Source organism: Rhamphochromis longiceps, linkage group LG13 (assembly GCF_057381845.1).
Source record: "Rhamphochromis longiceps isolate RC_006_pf linkage group LG13, R_longiceps_female_GT1.1, whole genome shotgun sequence".
Taxonomy (NCBI): Eukaryota; Metazoa; Chordata; class Actinopteri; order Cichliformes; family Cichlidae; genus Rhamphochromis; species Rhamphochromis longiceps.
Window position 1 is genome coordinate 22,163,114 of NC_140569.1, and position 14,746 is coordinate 22,177,859.

Below are 14,746 nucleotides of genomic sequence, written 5' to 3' on the forward strand. Positions count from 1 at the left end.
ATGGACATTAAACATTAAATGTTAATAGTGGATCAATCCATAAAGGTGTTTTGCTCTACTTTTTTTTTTTAACAGGTTAGCTGAAATGTCACTTGTGTCACCTGCACCATCTTTCATTTGGGGAGTAAATCTATAACTTACAATCACGGTAAAAAGAAAATATACCCTCTTTCAATTCTAAGGTTTTACGTATGAGGGTATAATGAAAATAAACTGGTCCTTAGCAGGTACATTCTCAGATGAACAACCTCAGATGAACTACAGAAAAATATGACATATTACACTTTCATTATTTATTTAACAAAAAATAAACTGGAACACAGATCAGTGTATGAAAAACTAAACAAAGTCTTACTGTTCCAATATGAATTAAGAAGGTAAGAAAGAACCAGGTGCTGGAAATCAACTAGACTCGATTAACTGATCATCAGCAAGTGTGAGCACCTCCATTAAAATGTCAGTTTTGGCAGTTTGCAGGTCTGGAGCATTCAGGCGTTTGTTAACGTGATGCCAAGGATGAAAGACATCACCTAGATCTTAAACAAACAATTGTAGGTCCCCATCAATCACGGAAGGGTTATAAGGCGATTTCCAAACAAAGCCTTTCATTATACAGTGAGAAACATCACTCACAAGTAGAACACGTTCAGCTGTGCCAAGACAGCAGCCAATCTTCACAGGAGAGGTCATCCCAGGATATTTACCCTAAGTTCAGACTGTTCACTGATCAGAGACATTTGAGAAACTCCAAGCCCTGAGCTACATCTCAGATTCTACAGTCCTCAGTTAGCATGCTAAATCTTTAATTTCATGACAGTACAATTAGAAAAAGACTGAACAAAATATAGAATTTTTGCAAGAGTTAACAGGAGAAAGTCTCTTCTTTCTAAATGGAACATGTCAACAGACTTAAGGTTTGCAAAGTCGTAACAAAAACAGCTTATCAGGACAAACATTTCATACCAATTGTTATGCACTGTGGGGAAGGAGTGATGATTTTTTAAGCCACAGGACCAGGGCACCTTGCAGTCATTGACTCGACTATGAACTCACTTGTATACCAGAGTATTCTGGAGTCAAACGCGAGCCTTTCTGTCCGACAGCTAAAACGCAGCTCTAACTAGGTTGTGCAACAGCACAATGATTCCAAGCACAGAAGCAAATCTCCACCAGGATGGCTGAAAAAGAATCAAAATGCTGCAAACCTCATGAACTGAAGTTAGCAGGCATTCATAAGCAATGTTGTAAAAAAGAATGAAACTTCAAGTTATTGCTGCTAAAGTGGTTCTACAAGCTACTGAATCATGGGCTATAGTTTTTTTATACACACTGCTTCTACATTTTATCTTAATTTTTGCTAAATCAACAGTGACAGAGTATTTCATGTTTTGTAGTTCATCTGATGGTGTATTTGAAATGTATTTATATTTCAGACCATTTTAACTACATGAAACCTTACAATTGAAAAAGTGTGCACTTTCTGTCTGTCTGTGTATGTGCAAACTGAAGATCCCTGTGCTTTTTCTGACTTGAACATAGAGAACAGTGTTAAAATAACTTAGACAGAAAACATAACAGGGTTATAGAAGTGATGTAATGCTGTCAGTGACAGTTATTTTGGCTGTTCCCTTGCACCTGGCTGTTAATATGAGGAGGACATGCTCTATTTGTCTCTGGTTTTACAATCTACCAAAGAAGCAGCAGCACCTACAGTAGACTTATCGCTTTCCTTTTTAAGACCTGTTAAAAGAGAAATTTATCTATTTAAACATATACTCACTGGTCCTCTTTAATAACACACTTTCAAAACAGCCTAGAAAAAACATTTTATATGATGCAACAAATTCACAGAAATTGTAAAATTGAATCCTTTAATTGCCAAACACTGAAAGTCATAGATCAGAAAACAATATCCCAAATTTAAATCTGATTTGATCCAAGTGTACGTACTTCTTGGAAAGTAAGTGAGAAGAAAACCCCTGGTTGGAAGAGTTCACGCTCAGTTATACTTAATACCCATTAAAAGAAAAAGAAAAAAAAAGCGAAGCATATTATCCAGACATCTCCCCACCTGTGGAATTATGAAATAACAGGAATAAGCCAAAAGCCATCTGTACAAATAATCAAAGGTCCACTGCAGGTGTCTGCAGGTTTATATAACCGAAGGCTCGCTTGCCCTCATAAGCACAATTATTCCAGGTTTACAGGCAATACAAAAAGGAATTAACAAGGAACGGTGACAATATAAATCCAATGAGGTGGTCAGTGTGTGCATAATTCAGCTGCTGTGTTATAATGGGAATGGCCTAGAAAGACAAAAATACAAATCCTGCTGTTACATCTACTCGACACAGCACGCACACACTAAGACGACAGTGCTCCAACTTCAAAATGACGCTGCCAAAATCAGGCCAGGCATTTTCAAAAAATATATAGTACATCAATATATTAAGACCAAAACATAAAAGAACACAAATGTTATTAAGGTGTCTGTGAAGCCAAGAAGATGATTTTATCAGCAAAGAAGGCAAATGTTAAGATAGTGCAAGATCCAAATAATCCAAACAAAAAAAAAAAAAAAAAAAAAAAAGGGGGGGGGGGGGGGGGGGGATGGAAGCACACATTGTAAACATGAAGGATTTCAGGACAAACACTTTAACATATAAGTCCACTTGAAACACAAATAAATAATGAAATCACTTAGTTCCATAGAAGCATACATGCAGCATACTGCTTCCCATTCAAAAGATAGAACCTGCCCACCCACACCTGTACAGTAGAATCAAAATATGACACTAAACCCTAATTTCCCACTATTGTCATAACTCACATCTAACTCAAATTATTCAAAGGACTTGCTTGTGAGTCATCTCTCATACTCATTCATGAGGACTTTGTATGTCTGCTAATTTCAGTTTAAGACATCAACTGTTTTCACACATGCTGTTCTCAATTAATGGAAGCTACTAGGGCCTCATACAAGAACCACATGTAGGCACGGTATTGATCTTAAAAAGTGCATATGAACAAATTTATTTAATCTTTATCTTTAAATAATCCACTTACCCAATATATTTTCTTGCTTCTGGCTTATAATAGCTCACGTATTTCCTTCTTAGTTAATTGTTGAAAAAAAGCTTTGTGTCTTTTCTTTAAAATATAATTATCTGACTTCTTAAACCTCACTAATAATACACTAGATGTTCTCAGGAAGACTTAACATATATTTGTGTGTATGTTAATGTATGAGGCCCATTGGTAAAACAAATGTGTTTAAACATAGCAAAAATAAATACAGCTCTGGAGGAAAAACATGAAACTGTTCTCTTTGGAAAAAGTGATTATATGAGGGAAATGGTGAGCCGGGTGTTCAGTCAAAAAAAAAACGTAGGTTTTCCTCTGGTAGAGTCCTTAAGAAGCTGACAGGAATCAGCCAAGGTCCCCCTAAAACTGTGGCTTGCACCACCTTGTGAGGTAGCGGCCAATCAGGAGGATCCCCTGAAAATGGCACTCCACCACCATCCAAACATTGTAAAACCCTGTTACACAGTCAGGTACAGCTGCCGTTTTCCTTCCTTGTCAGCAGATGGTTGGAAACACTGTGCTTCATTCCAGCTTTGACATTTCATACTTGGTTGTCATGATTTCCTGAGAAACAATAGACACTCGATAAAAAAACTAGACATTTTCAGACAGTAATCCCCTGAAAGAAAACATGCTTTTGTACATTATCATTTTGCTGAGCCTCACCTTTCTTACCAACCGCTCCTATGCCTGTCAAGCACCTCATTCAACTATATTTCTCCAAATTCATAGCACATTTCAAACAGTGGGCCCTTTATTTCAACTACAGGGTCTATATATCTAGACTAACACATCTCTGGTTAAAAAAAAAAAAAAAGTAAATCATCTTTTGTACAAATCCATGTTGTTCATACCTCATCTGAGTCGAGCAGGATCGGTAGAGCTCTGTTGTGATATAAAAGGATAAAAAGAACCTCTTAGAACACACTGTGAGTGAAAAGACCTTTGAAAAGGTTTCACTGGATACTTACACATCAGTTAGAGAGGTAGGAATATTATCCTCGACCCATTTCAAGTCTTCATCCTGCACAAAGTTAAACAAAGTAAATGTAAAGTGAATCTGACGCTTCTGACCTGCAAGAAAGTAACTGTTTTTGGTCAGTTTCGCCTGTTTAGCAAATCAGCCAGCTCCCATCTAAACCACTTTAACTCACTAACCCGGATCCCTATCAGACCACAGGGAAATAAAGGGGTTCTTTAGACTCTCAGGTTAAATGGGTGACAAGTAAAGGGAGCCCAGTAAGCTGTATAAATTAAACCCTCCTTACAGAAGCAACCCAAACAGTGGAGACCAATTCATCAAGCTGAACCTCATCTCATAAATGCCATATCAATGTATGACCAAAATCATTATGGTATTTTGATCAGACAGTATATGTACGGCCACTGATGATATCAATGCAATATTTTCATAAGGCAGCTGTTAAAGCTGACCTTTTAAAGCAAAAACAAAAGCCTAATAAAGCACCAAATTATCACCAAAAAGACAAAAATACCAAATGAAAAGCCTTACCAACCAAACAAGCCAACCTTATGGCTCAAGTATAATCAAATTTTAAATAAACATGAAAGAAAATTTAGGGAAAAAATTACACCAAATGAAACAACAAGATATTGAGCATGTCATTAACCAAAATTAGTTCTGGGAGATTTAGGGCTGTGCTATTTTTATGTCTGAAATCATGAATGTAAACTAGTTTTCTACTGCTAAATTCACATATGTTTATTTCCTAAGGTCCTGAACAGTTGTTTATACAGATGTGTTTTTCTTGTATTCTTACATGTATGTAGCTTGGATTTTTTTCCTTTTATATTTTATACCTTTACATTTAGATTTACCAATTTACAGTGTTACAGTACGATTTTATAAGCTTCAAATTCCAATTAAGATCTGGCTTAAAATATTTGACAGTGTCACACTGCCCATTGTGTTGTATGGTAGTGACATATGAGGTCCATTCAGTCATTAGAGCTGTACCCACTGAGCTGAGGGATGAAGACCCAACAGAATTTCTACATGCAGACTTCTGCAGCAACATTTTACAGCCTGTTGATTTTGGCAGATACTCACTGATAATTAACAAACTTAAATCCAGCCCACAAGACACCCTCCCTTCAAAACCAGATGAGACCAGGATAGACACCCTAATTAGTTTCACAGAAACACTGCTGTCCAAACACCAGTCAGAGTAAACCAAGTTATAACACATTGCAAAGAAACTTATCTGAAATATTGGAAAGAAGAAACTAAAAGCTGAAGCAGATTAAAGCACTATCTGGCCTAAAACAGAGATTATGAATTGGCAAAATATCTGTTGACCGTCAGTGATAGAAAGCAGAGACAGATCAGTGACCACAAACTGGCAACAGAAACAGGTCGACACAAAAAGTCATGGCAACCGAAAGAAAACAGAACATGTGATCCCTGACAGGTGAGGCTGAAGCCGAGATGAACTTCCTGCAAATCTTTCAATAAGGTAAGGAACACCGATTTTACCTAGTTCAGTTCTATAAATTCCAAATTTCATTAAATTAAACAATATCTTAAAATTACAACTCTCCTAGGAGACGGAGGATAAAAACGTCCCACAAGCAGTGGATGACCTGGACACACACATACACATAACGTACGCTAATTTATTGAGAATACTCAGTGATTTTGTGTTATTTTATTCTTCTATTTTTGTTTCTTTAGTTTATTAAAAAATTGTTTTTTAATGCTCTGGGAGTATTGTTTTAAGATACTATGGCGCCAATAACAAAGCACTTTTAAATGGAAATGAATTGAAATGAAATACTGCCCTCTGCAGGCCCTCTGCAAATGTGACATTTGGTCAGCTGCATTTCCTCAGAGGTAGGTATTCTTATTAAAAGTTGAATGAAACATAATTATTTAACCAATTACCAAAAACTTGTCTGTGTTACTTACTGGGTTTGTTTCTGCAGGCTTCACTGTACCATTTGTCTCATTTTTAGTCGCTCTCAACTTTATACCATCAGCTGCCAATAAGAAAAGAAAAAAAAATACTAAGGAGAAAACATTTTTAAAAAGTAAACATAGACTGAGATGTGCAGTTTTCTGGTTACAAGTAATGCCCTCATGATCTAACTTTACCAAGGTTTGTAGATGCGATAAACTCCTCAATCTCCTCATCATCAGAGTCATCTATGAGAGGTGTGAAAGCGTACCTGTGGATATTGAAATTAAAAGTTTTAAATGCATGCCCAGTTTAGTTTATGTTGATGAATTGAAGAGTCTTAATAAATTACTTGCCTTTGGTTGTTTGCAGACGGTCTCCATAAGAACATTATGACGAGCAGAATGACAGAGAACAGGAACCTCCAGAAAGCATCTTCTACCCACAACTCAATCCAATCCTTTAGACAAAAACAGGCTCAGTTTTCAATAAAATGTCAACATTAAACATTCATTAAAAAAAAAAAAAAAAAAATGCTATTATTGCTCAGTAATCCAAACCACACTCACAGACTGGCATTCTACTAATCGCAATTTTTTTGCCGTCCAACCCATGAAAATGATGGAAGCTGAGGGTGTAGAGGGCAAGGTGTGAAACTCTTTGGCATGTCGATGAAAATACAAATAACTGGTGCAGTGAAAATGTAGCTGCAGGACTTACCAATGACAGCAAATATTAATGTGTTTGTAAAGTGCCTGTAGAGTGACAGCTTGACAGGGTTTCTCCTCAGTTTCAGAGTCTTGATGGTTTGTGCCAAGCTGACAAAAATGTTAGTGGCAGTCAAGGTAAACACATGGCAGCCATTACACAGAAACTGTACAAATACACCACGCATTAGATAATAGTGATTACATGCTGCAATCACATGCAGTTCCGCCAGTGGAGTACACCTGGATGCTAATATGACGTAAGCACAGGAAAGGTTGTGATAAAGTGTGAGATTTTGCCTCTGCTTAAAAAAGCCTATTAATCGTCATTGTTGTAAAATGCATTTTGCAAAGATCTTTAAGCACAAAGATGTGGAAGAGGATGTTAACGGTTTTAATGTGCCTGGATTTTAGCAGCCAATTTACAAAGAGTTAAAGAGTCAAGTTGTTTATTTATTTATGAAGGTGTCTAATGTTTTGACAGATCTGCATTTTTGGTGGGGTTTTTCTCTTTCCCCATTTACAGTTTATCAGTTGTTTCACATAAAAACAAAAATGTAAAGCCATACTATACCATTAATTTTCCAAAAACCTTTATAGACCCATATCAAAATATTCCCTCTAACTCATAACTCCTGTTCATTGAGAAATTTGTATTTCTTGGCTGCAATGTTTGAGCAGTGGGTATATATGTTCCACTCAATAACAATGTTCAGGGTGACAGGGTGGGACTCTAAAACTTGTTCAGCCCCAACAAAACACCACAAAACTTTAATGCACTTTAATTCAAAATCATTACAAATAGCTGATCTATATCACCTGTTTAAATACTGCAAGACATATATGCATGCTACTGCTGACCATGTAACATATCCGATAACCACCAAAGGAGAGAAAACATGCCACAGGTTATGTCATGGATGTTTTTTAGGATCTGTGAGCCGCCCTGGAAAAGATCAAGTGTGCAATGTAGCACCGATGCCGTGTCTTATGATAGAGGCAATCCTAAACTAACTTCTTTCTCTGACTGCTTTGTTCTCACTAAAGCTTAAATTATGGTCCAGCAGTGGTAACATGTTGACAGTCTGCTGGTAGTCCGTGGTCAGCCTGTCTAATTGCAGCGAGTGTCTCTTGTCAACAAAGGCAGTGCACAAAGGACACTCCACGACTGGTTTGTGGGCTACTCTTGTGTTTACAAAAAGCACTCAAGGAGTTATGACAAATGATTTTATCCAGATTTTATCCCCCACACTAGTTGCACCCATGCTGATAAAAACCTTTTAACAGCACAATCTGGAAAGTCTGGTGGACGGGCATGCAAAAATCAATCATTTCTACCAATGTAGACTGAGACTGTTGAAAAATGTAAATAATACAAACTGTCATTAATTATGCAAGGAAAGCAGCAGTAAAGATTTAGAAGAAGTTAAATCATCAACCAGAAAACAATGCATTGCTACAAATTTCACCACAGAATGAATGATTAAAGCAGGGCTGTTTCAACTGAGACCCAAGACGTCTTTGTGTGAAGCTGTATTTCAGCTGCTAATGATCTGGTGAAGGAACAGGACAGAGGGAGACCACAATTTCCTGATCTAATATTGGTTCATGTGTAGGAAGTGAGGAGCAGAGGAGAACCGCACGAGGAAAGGCTGTAGGTGCACAAAAGGATATCCACCAGCATAAAGAAGAGTCAAGCAGAGCCAGGGGAATGTTGGCCAGCAGAGCCAAGTCAGAGTCTTTTGCCTAGAAGGGATAACAGAGCGGGAGCAGAGGACACAAGGAAGAGGAGAAAGATGTGAAGGGGGGGGGGGGGGGGGGGGGGGGGGGGGGAATTACAGATAGGAAAGCAGCACTGCAACTGAAACATAAAACCATCCACCCAAGTGCAAAGGGGAAAATAAATAATCCAACCAACAAGCCAAGAACATTCAAAATCACTCAAATACACCAACAAACGTGCCCATTTTCTTATGTTGGGACACTCCAGTTGCTATTGATATTTGTGCTGGTGAGGAATACACTGGAAGGATATGAACCAGATGGCGCAGGAGTCAAACATAGCCAGAACAATTGCTGTGATGAGAGCGCGGCCATTGTCTCGACCCTTGATATTTGGTGCGCAACAAGAAAATACAGAAATTGTGACGACAAGTTTACTTCATTAAAAAATACAGCATGAGAGCAAATTACAATGTTAACTGTACGAGCTCAGCTCATATCTTTGGTAAAATAAACAATTTAAATGTAGGACTTTAAACCTTTTAAATTTCTAATTGCTAAATGTTATTATTGGCGTTTGCAAAGGCTATTCTGACTTAAATCAAAGTAATCAAAGATCACAACTCACCCCTGTAATCCTCAGGACACCCTCAATGCTAGCAAAGGCCAAGTAGAGGATGCCAAGCCCAACTACTCTGTGCATCACTGTCCCCAATCGAGGTCTAAAAGAAAAACAACCCCCCCAAAAAGGATGTTTTTTTCCCCATTTTATTTAACTTAAGGAGGGGTTTCAATTATTCTACAAGTTGCTGTGTGTATAGATTTTAACATACTTCACGATGCCATAGCCAAGGCTGACGATAATGACGAGTAAACGAGCCAAAGTCCTCTTGAGGGCAGAGACCAACTCAGCAAAGATCAGCAAACCTGGAGCTAAAGTAAAGTAAATATGTTGAAAAAAAATACAACTTACTATCTGACATGAGAGAAGAAGAGAACTCTTGTGACCGTCTATAAACACTCACAGGCGGAGCCGACAGTATTGGTGTTTTCGTATTCGGCGCAGAAGACGGCCTTCTCCACCATGCCGAGGAATATGACCCCTGCTATCCAAAACTGGATCCTTAGGAGATCTTTCCAATAGCAGGCCGCCCAGAGAAACCATAACAGGGCGTACAGGATGTACACGACGCACATCACCATGTAGAACTGCAAACAGACACTCAGGGATTAGCCTTTAAAGCCTGTCAGTTTTAGGTCACTTCAGGATTGTAAATCTTAAAAAACAAATGATTTAAAATCACATTTAATGAAATGGTTGTAGGAGTTTCTGCATGTTTTCTTGCAGTTTACTTAAACTGTCATCTTAATATAAGACTACATCTAATAACTGAGTATATAATGAGTTAATTTAAAACACACACAAACACAAAAGAGTCTTATCATTCCACTGGAGACAGCAAATAATTAAGGGAACATATTATTAATGGGAGTAAAGTCAGCAAGTGGCCAATAAATCACATAAATTGCAATCACTTATTTCTAAAGTCATCTACTTACAATCATGAGAGGCCATTCTGTGACAGAAATGTAGCCGTGGCTGCCCTTCATTACCACATTAACTGCAAAACCAAAATCCAGACATTAGACTAATGATGCAAGACACTTTTCCCAAGCATATTAAACAGACAAAAGGCAAGTTTTCATTATGATCTAAATTCTGATTGCACAATGTAGCGGCTCAGTCTTCAGCCTGGTTGCTTTAAAGCTTCACTTTCCCTGTGCACTTATGTCTACCAATGGGAATAAAATTTCCCAGGAAAATTACGTCAGTCCAGCCAAAACAGGACAAGCGCCTTCGTCTCACTCTGTGGCTATCGGCAGTTTTCTCCAGGTAGCACAAATGACACAAAGAAAAACAAGAAGAGAGATTGTAGAAACTCTAGCAAACAAAACAAAGAGCCCTGCTGCAGGAAAAAGGAAAAAAAGACGGAGCGCGATAGAAAGTAAAACTAAAACACATATGAACCTCTCAGTAGAAAAGGCTCCAGGATATGAGATCAAAATCCGGCATTCACCTGGGATTACATCAACTGCCACTTTAAGAATTTGTTTGTGGTTGCTGCAGATCCTGAAATCTGACACTTCAGTGTCAGCTAAAAAGCTCTGCGTGTATGAGATAGGAGGGCAACTGAATTAATGCAGTTTAAAAAAGCAAAGGTAAAAAAAAATGTAAATGCTTTTTACTATAAGCTGCATTCACACAGTCTCACACACATTCATACAAGCACTATATTCTGTACCTAAGCACTTTCTAAAATTCACACACACTCCAATGGATGTATCGGGGGCAACTCGGCCTTCACTGTCTTGCCCAAAGATACTATGACATGTAGGCTTGAGCAGCCAGAGAATTGGTCCACCGACCCTCTGACAGGTAGATGACCCACCCTACCCAAGCTGCCCACAATTACAAGATGCTCATATTTAGTAGTTTTAAAAAGTCTCACCTGTTAAACTCCAGTTGGCTTCTGGTTTACTAGACTCGATCTTAACGACTAGCAGGTAAGGGCCATCCTTCCAAGTGGTGGCTATGACGTGGTCTCTGATTTTCACACTGCTGTTCTTCGTAGCACTGCTGGTGTCATACTCCTCGGCAATCCATTTTATGTCATTTTTATCCTGCAGGATTAAAGGAATCCAGCATTTATTACTTATGAAAACATATGTAATAATTAACCCTAAAATCAAAGATCATTTGCGGGTTCTTACTTCAAACGCAGAGGACACATGTGGATCTGCCTTTGCTTTCTGAAAAGAAACACAGTTGCAGGATGTTGAAGAACTAAAAACAACAACATCGTTAAGAATACGGCTGTGGTGACACCAACATAGCAAACCCACTTTGAGCATCGGGAAGGGCAGCCCATTGCTACATACAATGGGACCGTGTTTGTGTTCGATGTGCTCCCCTGGTACCTTTGGGTTTGGATCCAGATTCTTCTCAGGAATCAGGCCTGGCCTCTTATACATCTCCTACAGACAAAGACGGTCACAATTCACCAATCAGAAACAAGCAAGGCACGAGACAGACCAGTGCACCACTCAAATAATGGTGGGGATTTAATCACTTTCATGCATCCTGAAGCTGTCCCATCCTTAAACTGTTCTGGGACACTGTTCACAGTACACTGGGGGAGATTCTGTGCCACAATATTGAATCTATATGCCTGACTTTCTACCTAGGGAAAAACGGATTTAAAATTACCCAAATGTTATAAATATTTACTAAAAAAAAAAAAAAGCGTATGGGGGCAAATTAGACTATAACAATGCATTGGCTTTGCAAAGAATCTCTCATTATGGGGCCATGGATGGCTATAAGTCAAGATCTGGAGTGTACAGAATTGACCGACAGTTTAAGAAACTATAGTTAATTCATACAGTGCTTTACACAGAGCGCTATACAACAATTAAAATACAACTAATATCAACAGAGAAACATGTTTATACAGATTAAATACTATGAAAAAGTAAAATGTAGTGCATTCTGGGAAAAATTGAAAACATACATTGCACTGCAGTGTTGACCCATTTTGTTTTCCGTTGATGTTTTGACTATGACAGCCCATACCCCCATTTTTGGGGGGTTTTGTTTAGTGTACTTTGTTTTCTGTACCACATGGAATTTTTTAAGTAAATATTTAGTGCTGCATGTCTTGAAAATTTGAAGGAGTCCCCTTTTATTCCGCATGTATACAAATACGTTTTTAAAAAAGGATAATTAAAATAAAGTTAAAAAAAGAAACTATCAACTCAACGCAGATGGTATGACAGGAAGCATTTTTTGCTTACTTCAATATTGTTGTATTCGTTGTGACAGGGGTAGTATTTCAAAAGCCAGTGAATAGTGACGTCCACCTCCTCAGGACAGTCAAATGGCCAGACTGAAACATGAAGACGTGATGACGTAACACAAAAAAAAGGAAGCACTTTGGGTAACAGGTTATGAGTAATTTTTTTTTTAAGTCATGACTTACCTTTTAGTTCAACATCAGTGTCTTTATACATTGATTTCCTTAACAGCAATGCTCTTGAGGTCTACGGAGTAATACATTTATTTATTATTATTTTTCATACTGATCAATTTAGTTAGGCAAACTAACTGATCATTGGTACTCTTTTGATCTCTCGGATCCAAACAAGCTGGACTCTGTGTCTTTGCAAAGTGGAAAAAGAACCTTATATTATAATATAAAAAATATTATTAATATAAGAAATATTAACCATAAGTGTGTTTTTCTAGCTGTCTGACCTGTCACCTATTCAGAATGAACCTGCAAATGCAGGTTTTACTGCTACTGGAAAGAGGATAACAGAGTGGAAACTGAAACGTCTTAGCATGTAAATTATTGATTATTGAGCTATACACGTCTCTGTGGGCTAACTGTAGGAGCTGTGCCTTATCATTAATAAACAAAAAGAGGGAGTGAACTGTACAAGCACCTGACTGAAGATCGACTTTAAGAATGTTTTTATATGTTACAATGTGTGACATAACCTGAACACACACAACCTAAACTCGCAGGTTTTAGTCCAGAGACAGTGGCAGACAAAAAGAAAATAAGCTTTTGGGATTTTCACTTTAGTCTGTTAAACTATAACCAGTCAGCTAGTTGACTGCTACCCTTGAAGTACCTAATTATTATTAACAGTTCTTGGCATGGCTAACGGCTAATTATGCAAAACATTTCTCTGCTCTTTCGTTTATCACGGTTTATAAAGACTGGCTAAGAAAGGCTAAAGAGATACCGTTAGTGTGAGTTACAAGCCTCTCACCACATTCACAGCTGTCAGCGAGTTACCATAACAAGGATAATGTAGCTAACGCTAGCTAAGGGTGCTGCAGTTATCCAGAGTATTCAGCGTTTTTAGGAAGATACTCACATTAACAACAGTTATTGTCCAAAGCCCTGACTCTGGCGCTGCAACAGCTCCATTGATAATGTTGAGTATAATTACAGAAAACACCATCCACGGACAGTTAAGTCCTCTAGTTGGACAGCTCGACGTCCTCATCCCGACTGCAGCAGCCATATTCGTTACGTGTAGATTTCTCCACTTGCGCCGTGAACTCAGCTGCTCAGAGGATGGGAGGGGCCCAAGAGGTCTGCGACGTTTGTTACCTGTACGTCGCCTGCTGTCCCAGCTTCATTACCGCTATCCTGCTGGCACCCAGAATAAATGTTTTTGATATTTAATTTTTTTTTCTTGATAATTTGAGCGCTGTGCACATCATATGTGCGTTGGTCTTGTTTGTTCACAGAATAATGTGATGTTTTCGAATGATATTGTCACAGGTCCGTGATACAGGAATCACCTTTCCATGGTAGACGGAGACAGCCTTTTGTATTCAGTATATATTTGTACTCAGGATATCATCTTCATTGTACAGCAGGACTCATACAGATTGCATAAATCAGTGGTTCCCAAACCTTTTTCGCTGGGCCCCCCTTTGTTTTACAGAAAAATGTTCGCGCGCGCGCCCACACGCACGCACTAACACATCCTCCAACCACACACACCCATATTTTGCTCAATTGCGGTTTATTTCACACCTCAAACATTTAGTAAACAATTAAGCAAATACAAGTAATCTGCAGGTAGTAATAAAATAAACTAACTCTTTTACGCTACGTCCACACCTACACGGGTATTTTTTGAAAACACAGCTGTTTCGTCCACACGTAAACGGCGTTTCGAATCACCGAAAACGGAGATTTTTTAAAACTATTTTTTTGCATTTACTGTGGACAAGGAATACAGAGTTCTTCGTGCAATGTTAAAGCTACTTGCCTTTTTTCACGTCAGCTGTGCGCCACGTTATTGCTTACATGAGAGGAATTGCAGAATGGCAGATAGTCAGATTAACAGTATTTTGTCTCTATCTTCAGGTTTTACATGCTTGCATATAAACATGCAGTTACTGTCCCTCCATTTAGAAAGGCAGAGGTATCAAGGTGTAATTATTTAACATGTAGTTGTTTTTTTCCTGTGTAATAATATTCAACATTGCTATCAATACATTTGTAAAAAAAAAAAATGCCTCTCTGTGCAAAATGGGTTTAAAAACATAAACAGCTGTAGGATACTGTTTGTCCATGATTTAGACAGGGGGAACAAATCGTGGCAGGATCAGCCTGATGTTATTTGTATCCCACTGTAACTTTACTGTATAAAGAGCTAACATCAGGAGTAGTTAGTCATTACAACAACTGTTTGTGAACTAAAAATCAAGAATGTGGGATACTGTTT

General features: G+C 38.2%; 1 protein-coding gene across 3 annotated transcripts; it reads right to left on the reverse strand.

The window, feature by feature from the left end:
* Nucleotides 1-1,950: 1,950 nt before the first annotated feature.
* Nucleotides 1,951-13,565, reverse strand: tmem87b (transmembrane protein 87B). Of its 3 annotated transcripts, none has more exons than XM_085428446.1 (19): nt 13,379-13,565; nt 12,472-12,532; nt 12,287-12,378; nt 11,411-11,467; nt 11,204-11,242; nt 10,942-11,113; nt 9,992-10,053; nt 9,457-9,640; nt 9,265-9,364; nt 9,060-9,153; nt 8,743-8,816; nt 6,723-6,829; nt 6,572-6,630; nt 6,359-6,462; nt 6,200-6,273; nt 6,014-6,084; nt 4,056-4,108; nt 3,939-3,969; nt 1,951-3,648 (listed from the first exon to the last, which is right to left on the reverse strand). In XM_085428446.1, the coding sequence occupies exons 1-19, from the start codon at nt 13,526-13,528 to the stop codon at nt 3,607-3,609; spliced, it is 1,626 nt and encodes a 541-aa protein (XP_085284572.1). In that variant the 5' UTR covers nt 13,529-13,565; the 3' UTR covers nt 1,951-3,606. The 3 variants fall into 3 exon arrangements, with proteins under 3 accessions (XP_085284572.1, XP_085284571.1, XP_085284570.1); XM_085428445.1 differs by lacking the exon at nt 8,743-8,816 and adding an exon at nt 8,382-8,455 and having other exon boundaries at nt 11,336-11,467; XM_085428444.1 differs by having other exon boundaries at nt 11,336-11,467.
* Nucleotides 13,566-14,746: the final 1,181 nt, after the last annotated feature.

What these genes read in the sequence shown, in the direction of transcription:
- tmem87b (XM_085428445.1), bottom strand. Translation starts at nt 13,528, where the DNA reads ATGGCTGCTGCAGTCGGGATGAGGACGTCGAGCTGTCCAACTAGAGGA. An exon ending in CAGAATGGCCTCTCATGATT is followed by an intron (nt 9,641 to 9,991) that starts GTAAGTAGATGA and finishes GTCTGTTTGCAG; the next exon opens with TTCTACATGGTGATGTGCGT. An exon ending in CCTACCTCTCTAACTGATGT is followed by an intron (nt 3,970 to 4,055) that starts GTAAGTATCCAG and finishes ATATCACAACAG; the next exon opens with AGCTCTACCGATCCTGCTCG.